Raw genomic sequence first — 8,504 nt, forward strand, 5'->3', positions numbered from 1 at the left:
ATGATTTGGAGCAGGGCAGAGGAAGAAAACTTAAGCGGAATCTCTGTCTTGCTGTAACATAAATATAGTGGCAAGGGGCTTAGTCATATGAAAAGGCTATTTTTTGCATGTCTGTGTATCACAAGCTTAATTTCAAATTAAAAATCATTTTATTTACTCTTGAGTTCTCTTCCTCTTTTGTAAGAACTGCATTGTATAACCTGACACACTGCAGTGGCACAGAAATTCTTATGGGTCTAGAATTGGGGTGAATCTTTGTGTATTTTCCATCAGAAATACTTCCCTATGTGCTTGGCTTTATAACGCCAAAGAGCAACTAGCAGTATTTGACTCTGGGTTGTATCCAGCTAAATTCTACTTGGAGCAGGCACATTAAAATTAATGGACCTAAATTAGTCATGTCCATTAATTCCAATGGGTCTGTTGAGAGCATGACTGACATTATGTACAACCCTCTGTGTTTGTTAATACTTTCTATATTACCCTCTGAGATGGTGGACCGGGGCTTTCTCTAGTGCAGGAGACGGAACAGGATCTGTTCCTTGTGGGGCACTTTCAGAGGTGGTCAAGGCTTTCCACCTCTCCATCATGACCCAACTTTGAAGGAAGGAATCAGGAGTGCACCATAAGTGTGCTCCCACTTCTTTCATTTCTTCCTTTGCAGCCCAGCTTTAATTCCATTTATGCCAATCAAGTGATTTCTGACTGCAAAATCTAATTTTTGCAGCATCTGGGGGCTCCCAAATGGAACCAATCCCAGTGTGGTTTGCATTTGGCACTAAATTTTAAAAGTGACAAATGCGAACATCTCTTTCTAGGGAACAATCAGGATGTCAGGTGTGGAGCAGGTGGACATGGCTTGTGGGCCAAATAACCCTGCTGAGCATAATTGGGCCCACAGGCCGGTGGTTCCCCACTCCTGCTTTTAAGGTATGGAATTGAACAGCTGTAGCCATTTCAGCAAGCTGCAAAGCCTTTCACGAAAATGGATTGTGCTTCTACAATTTCTCCAAGCAGTGAAGAGTTGTGTTAGTTGGCTGACTCCCTATTATGTTGCAGCCATAATCCTTGTTAGTTTGTGTGTTTATGTGCACAGAATACTATCAGTGGTATAAGAAAGGGAAGGCAGATTGAGGAAGGAAACCTTTCCATTTTGCCTTTTCCATCCATTCTTGCCTGCACCGTACAGCCACCTTCCCACTGCTTGAAATACATATTGATGGCAAATAGAGGAAGAGCAAGCTATAGACACTTAAACCAAAAATATGTTGTCTTTCCTTGTGATGAGAATTGGTGGGGTCAGTGAGAGGAGTTACAAGAGGGCAAGTTATGAAGTGTATGCTGTGTGGGGAAGATGAGCTTGCCCATCTCTTCCTCCCCGTGGATCTCTGCCAAATCTAGTTGATTAGGGATATAGTTTTGTTTGAAGGCAGTAAGGCTATCCCAACATCAGGTAGTATTTAACCCTTCTTTCACTGGCTAAGCTGTTGCTTTCAAATGACCTCCATGTCTTAAATGTGTATCTTTTGATTTTTATTTTGAAGAGAGCGACCAACAGCAGAGGCCTGTCTGTCTCACTCCTGGCTTCAGCAAAGAGATTTCTTCTTGTTGTACAGCCCTGAAGAAAGCCCCAGTTCTTCTCCAACACATGATCATATGAATAAGTGCACAGAAGAAAGAAATACTAATAAGTGCATGTGTAATGGAATGTGCAGCGAGCGAGAGGATAAAGAGAATATTCCAGAAGACAGCAGTACAGTCTCCAAACGATTTCGCTTTGATGATTCTCTCCAGTACCCCCAAGAATTCACAACAGACTTTGTATGCTAACAGATGCACTCCTGAATGCTATTTTGAACTGAATTTAGGATTCCGATCTTCTCCTGTGGCACATGCTTTCAGATTATGGCTTGTCCACTATTGCATTTTGGTTATCCAAGAAATGCACTTTCAGTTGATGTTGTGTTGGCCCTTCTTTGTGCTACCATTGCTGGCAATGGGTTTGACTCCTGGGAAACTGGAGTCCTGGCACCTGAAGTGGATTGTCTTTGGAGGCAGACAAGCAACTGAGTATTATTATTATTTTGCATTTTTACATTTGAAGTCCAAATAATGGATTTGGTGTGTCGATAAATAAAACAGGCAAACTGGGAAGAAGATTTTTTTAATGTTAGCCAACAGTTAGCCTTGTTAAACACACCATAACCATGTTCTAAGCCAAAGAGTGATGTAAAAATACATATGCAGTTGCATTGTTAATAAAGCTACATGAAGTTGACAAAGCAGAGAAATGGGCCCTTTTGTTCAAGTCCAGCAGAGCAGCCTCATGCTGTCATCTTTTTGTTGAACAGATTCAAATCAGTGACTTATTAGTATATAGCTGTACTACAATGAATCCTTTGAGCCTGTGTTTCCCACTTGGAATGTTGACTGGAGTTCAAGTGGCTTCCTGACTGGCAGCCCGGAGGCTCTTGCATGTTTGCTCAGAAGCGAGCCTCACTGGGTTCAGTGTAGAGAGGTTTGCAGCCTTAGACCATTTTCACGTGAGGCACTTAAATAACCATTTGCATTCCACAATTCTGTTATGCAAATATAGTACCCAGATGTTTTAAAATACTGATTTAACTTAAAAACCTTTTTGTGTATACAAATAACATGGAAAGGGGTCAAAGATGCATTTGTGTCATGTGAAAATACCTTTAGCTGGTATTTTTTTTCAGGGGCTACGCAAGGGTACACAGTACCGGCACCCCTTCTTTGTTGTTAATAACTTCATGATGAGTACCGGCACCTATTTTTCTAGAAAAAAAAAGCACTGCCTTTACCTATCTACTCACAAACTTGTGTCAACGTGGTATACCTTTCTGGCAGGAAAATCTGCAATTCTATATATTACTTAAGGGCACACTCAGTTTTGTGAGGTATTAAGTCTGAAGGCCAACAAGACTAAATTTTATTGAATGAGAACTTCCACAAAAGTGTGCAATGTTAGGTTTCGTCATAATTTATCTTTTATAGATGAAGTTGACTTCATCAAATTATTCTCCTAAATTACAACTCTCTTCTACCTTCCCATTCATCAGTTGAATCCATTGATGGTATCCCAGCAAATATATGATACAGTGGTGCCCCGCAAGACGAATACCTCGCAAGATGGAAAACCCGCTAGACGAAAGGGTTTTCCGTTTTGGAGGTGCTTCGCAAAATGAATTTCCTATGGGCTTGCTTTGCAAGACAAAAATGTCTTGCGAGTTCCTGCAGTTTTTTTCCCCTCCCCCCCCCTTTTCCTAAGCCGCTTATCAGCTGATCTGCTAAGCCGCTAATAGCGCTAATCCGCTAAGCTGCTAATGGGCTTGCTTCGCAAGATGAAAAAACCGCAAGACGAAGAGACTTGCGGAACGGATTCTTTTCGTCTTGCGAGGCACCACTGTACCACTAATATGTGTGTCATGGTGTAATCTATGCCTCTTTACTCAGAAGTAAGCCCCACTATGTTCAATGGTGCTTACTCTCAGGTAAGAGTACACGGGAATGAAGCCTAAAGCCATGTGTTGAATTTCACAAGCAGTGACATGAGGTTGGCACTGCAAGTAGTTGGACTGAGGTATACTGTTAGAATCAAGGTGGTGCAGATTCAAGCCCACATTCAGAAACTCAGTACAGAATTTCAGTATTTGAAAGCCATATTTTCTTAAGACTATCAGTTAAAAATCCCTATGGGAAGGTTGGGATACAAAATTCAATTGCCTAATAGGCATTTTTAAAGTGTTGACTTTATTTTAAAACAGATTTTACTGGAATTTAGAAAAAGGTATACAGAAACTCATATCTTTTTTGTCAAAAGTAAAATATATATAGATAAAAGCACAAAAAAACAGAAATGAAAGGAAAATAGATAAAAAGTGGAGATAAAAATAATAATGGGAGAAAAAAGAAAATAAATAACTTCCAATTCCTCATCTATCAGCAATTTGTAAACATTATTCAACTCATCCACCCCAGTATTACACCTAAAAAAAGCCACTTTCTATAAACCAACATTATCTTCAGTCTTCAAACCCAAATGCCATTAGTTCATTTTCTTTTTCACGCAAAAAGGCTATAAGGGGTTTCCAATGTTAAGTAAATGTTAAGTGTCTTTTCTCTGAACATGTCAATTCCGCCATCTTGGCTACGTCCAATAGTTTTAACAACCATTCTATTGTTGGTAAATATGAGTCTGTCCATCTTTGTGCATATAAAAGTCTTGCTGCTATAGTCATGTATTGGAAGTTCCACAATCCGTTTCTCATTGTTTGTCCAAGCAGAAAGAGTTCTGGTTTCAGATGGAAGTTAACATTCAAGATCTCTGTATTGTATGAATTTATGTCCAATATTTTTTAGCTTTTTGACGTGTCCACCAAGCAAGATAGAATGTCCCTTCATGTTCTTTACACTTCCAGCAAGTATTTGGAATATTTTTATACATCCTAAATAACGTCTCAGGGGTTAAATGCATCATCATTTTATATAAATGTACATCATTTTATAAAAATCTTAACACAATGTGTATTTTAACCCTTTAATCCACGTATGTTCCCATTGTTCCATCTGTATATTATGCCCAGTCTTTTGCCCATTTAATCATACATTCTTTTACCATGTCAGATGGGCAGGGTACAAATAATAAAATTATTATTACTACTACTACTTGTTCTTTTCTTTTTTCTTTTTTTAATAATTTTTATTAACCGGCCAATCAAACCAAATTAAATCACATCACATAAATTCCGAATTACAAAGCCGAATTTTAAATTTTGTTGGGGGGACCCATATTTCAAGATCCGAAGGGGGATTCTGATCATCTTCTTGCTACTACGTTAATGTCCAAATCAATCCAAGTCAGTCCAAACAGAGTTCATAATTCTATCCAGTCTTATCTTGCTGTTTCCACATCACATCTTGTTCATATATTTTCTCTTTTTTCTTTATGATCTCTTCTGATAGTCTCCTTAAGCCGATAAACACCAATAATAATCCTGTGTGAATTTTTCCGTTCTTCCAATCCTCAAATCGAGATGGTTTCCATATATCATCACCTTCGTAGATAACACCGCTCTTTCCATCATTAATCTCGCAAAACTGTCGCTCTTAAGTCCCTCTGAGGAGTTTCACCCACCATATATAAACAGCTCTATTTCTCTCTTTCTCCTCCCAGACTCAAGACCTCCGACAGAACTTCCCAATATGGCGACGGCATTTTTAACTGTGTCATTCCAAAGCTCTTATACATTCCACGCTCTTCTTAAAACATGCTTTGGTTCGAAAGTTTATCTCCACACAGCCTTAAATCCACAGCTTAAGTCCTTAAAAAGACAATTCTGACTTGTGAGGGGAGGGGATTCTTGTTTAATCACATAAGGAAAAAAAGGAAAGTTTTTTCCCCTCCCCCATCAGTCATTTGCCATACCGTATCTTGGCATATCTTCTCATGTTTTATTCTTGTCTTGTTTTATCAGAGATCTCTTCTGTTAGCAGTCTTTACTCCCCCTCCTTCCTTGAAATATGTGCATTCCTTCATCCAAATTGTTTCTTTTGAAGTTCTTGCAGCTAGTGGCGCGGATCAGGGACGGCGTCCAGGAGCGCCGGAATCCCACAGGAGGGCTTTGTGCCTAGTGCCCCCATCCCCACAAATTCGGGGGTGGTATAGGGCACAGCAGGCAAGGGCAGTCCCCCCCACCATCCTGGGGGGGGGGGTAGGGAGGCTAATTACTCCCATCATAGCCTCCAAGTTACCTCGTGTGGGTCGGAGAGATGTTATTGTCAGCCATCTTCCGATGCGTCCCCTAGTACCCCCCTTGCATTTCAAATTTCAACAGTAATTTGTACATTATCGCAATGACATGTTCATCATCTGTACACCACTAGTTCAAAGTCTGCCTTTTTTCTATACCGAAAATCCTCTTTGTCTGACTTAAATTGGTGTTGTAAGTAGGAAAACCATTGGAGAGACTGACCTTCCCTTGTTTTAACTTTAGTCTTCTTGGTTCCACTCTAATTATTCTTGGTATGTTAACCCTTTTTCTGCCTATGCTTCTAGCGTTGAGATCCATAAGGGTATCTTCAGGTATAACCTAGGTTTATATCTCTTCCAGATTCTCAATATAGTATGTCTGGTAAAATGTTTTTTTAAAGTCCACACTGACTTTGACCTTATCATAACACAAATATGATGCCATCCAAATCTTAAGTCATGACTTAATTCCCAAAGTCTCTCATTTCTCAGAGACACTCTTTCATCCACACTAAACAGGCTACAACATACTGATTCAAATCAGGCAGACCCAAACCTCCCCTTTCATTTCCTTTCCATCTTGCAACACTTTCATTTTGACTTGTGTTTTTCCCCCTTGCCATAAGAACTTAGATAAATCTTTTTGCCTTTAAATGGTCACAATAGGTATTGTTTGGAATAAAAACATCATTCTAGGCAGAACTTTAATCTTTATCACTGAAATTCTACCTAACAGCAAGAGTTTTAACTTCTCTCATCTTGACATATCTTTTTTAACTTCATCCGATGTTTTAGCATAATTATTTTGGAACAATGTACAGTTCATATTTGTCATAGTAATACCAAAGTATTTAACTTTTTAAAAAATTGTAACTCTTTTTTCTCCATCAGAACCTTCTGGTTTTCTGTTGTCAGATTTTTTGTTAAAATTTGTTTTCTGGCAATTAATCTTAAAGCCTGCCAACATACCAAAATTATTTAATTTATCCATAATAATTCCTATTCTCTGCAATGGTTTTTCTTAAGTTAACATCAAATTGTTTGCAGGTGCTCTTAGTTTGTAAGTTTCTTTTTAAACCATTACCATAACTCTCTTTATACTGACTTTATACCTAGTGCATTCTTCATCATCATCTTCTGGAATTGCTCTGAGTCATAAGTAGAGCTCTTTTTCTCTCAATTCCAATAATGCTATGTCATCCAAGTATCTTTCCATCTCTCTATTTGCCACTTGACTTCCACTTTCCAACATTTCCACTCTGTCCTTTACTTGTTTCATTTCTCCAGACATTTGTGCGTATGATGTTGGTATTTTATTTATTGTCTCCTCCAGTCATTGACATTTTGTATTTGAAAAATGGCTGTGTCTTTTTAAGATTCATTTTTGAATTAATTCATTTCTGTTTTAAGAATTTTCATCTGCTCACTCATCATCTGCTGTATCAAATCAACTGTACTCTGGGTATCTAAGGATGCCTTTCGTTCTTCTGTTCCCCCCCCCCCCCGGTGGATGTCATATTGGATATTAATATTGCTTCCCTTTTTTCCTTCCTAAAAGTGTTAATTTTAGATGGTTTAAAATAGAAGATTATCTTGCATAAATACACTTTTAATATGGAAAAAAAGTGAAACGAGCATGCCACAGTAAGTTATGCCAGCACTTTATAAAACAGAATGTAGTAAAAATAAGTGTTTCCATTGTGGTATTTTCAACAAATGTTTACATTTCTTACTCCTTTTAGTCTTACCACTTTTAATTTTTTTTGAAGAAGTCAGTTTTCTGTCTCTAGTCAAGAGGTTTTTGGATTTTATAAGCACTTGTATATATGTATGTAAATTCAGGATATCACTTGCTTCTGACAATGCTAAGATTTGTTTGACTATCTCTAATTTTGTAAGTTTTCTTACTTGTTTATGCCATAAGTTTGTATATAATTTTATTCAAATTATAAGTATTCTCTGAGTTCTCTGTTTTGTGTTCAGAATGTGTGGGTCTTGGTAAGTGGATAAAAGTGGCTATATCAGGTGAGGTTTATATATAAGGTCATAGACCATTAGTATAAAAACAGAGGGGGAATAATAGACCACAAACAACATGGAATGTTACATATAGCATGAAGCATAATACAAATGAAAATACAAAACTATCCATCCTAAACTCACTGAGATCATATTAAGTCCTTGATTGCCAAACTTTAAAATGGGGCCACCCTTATAATAATATACTCATCATCTTCCTTACAAACGGACTTTTAACATAACACCCTTTGGTCACCCATGTAAATAATTTAAAATTGGGTGGATCAAATTCTCAACTGCTCCTGATCACTATTTCAGTGGCATCCAGATAAACAGACAGCATCACCACCCCATTAATGTTCCTCGCAGAGAATGCCACTGGAGAAGCTCTTTGAAGAGCATTTGCGTGGACAGGCGGAGTCCCCCCAACCCCAGGTGACTCCCGAGCAGAATAATGACGCAAGACAACGTGCTATGGGATTAAAATTGGCCACCACCTATATTAAGTTTCAGATGTAGGGAGACTGTGGCTCAGGCATTGGGCATTTATCCTTCCTAGTCCCCAGCCAGGGAGCTAGGAGACATCAGGGTTATCCAGAATGTGTGGGGATTGGGCTGGCTCTGGAGAACATATGTTCAAGCAGAGAGGCCCCCCCCCCCCGTTTCGCCGCCGTCGCAGGGGAGAGCAATGACAACTTCTCGGCGTATGGCC

At 38.7% G+C, this 8,504-nt stretch overlaps 1 protein-coding gene and 1 long non-coding RNA gene across 2 annotated transcripts in view; one reads left to right on the forward strand and one right to left on the reverse strand.

Moving 5' to 3' along the window:
- The window catches only part of STK17B (serine/threonine kinase 17b), a 113,863-nt gene extending 111,581 nt beyond the window's left edge, over positions 1-2,282 (forward strand). The window contains exon 9 of the mRNA XM_079981819.1: positions 1,545-2,282. Coding sequence (XP_079837945.1) covers positions 1,545-1,830 — 286 coding nt within the window. The 3' untranslated portion in view covers positions 1,831-2,282. The remainder of the gene's footprint in view (positions 1-1,544) is intronic.
- Positions 2,283-3,905: 1,623 nt separating this feature from the next.
- LOC307220364 lies at positions 3,906-8,094 on the reverse strand. The gene is made up of 2 exons (XR_013840853.1): positions 6,375-8,094; positions 3,906-6,303 (listed from the first exon to the last, which is right to left on the reverse strand). It is a non-coding gene; the product is annotated as an uncharacterized lncRNA (long non-coding RNA).
- Positions 8,095-8,504: the final 410 nt, after the last annotated feature.

This window comes from Podarcis cretensis, assembly GCF_951804945.1.
Source record: "Podarcis cretensis genome assembly, chromosome: 1".
In the NCBI taxonomy this organism is placed as follows: domain Eukaryota; kingdom Metazoa; phylum Chordata; class Lepidosauria; order Squamata; family Lacertidae; genus Podarcis; species Podarcis cretensis.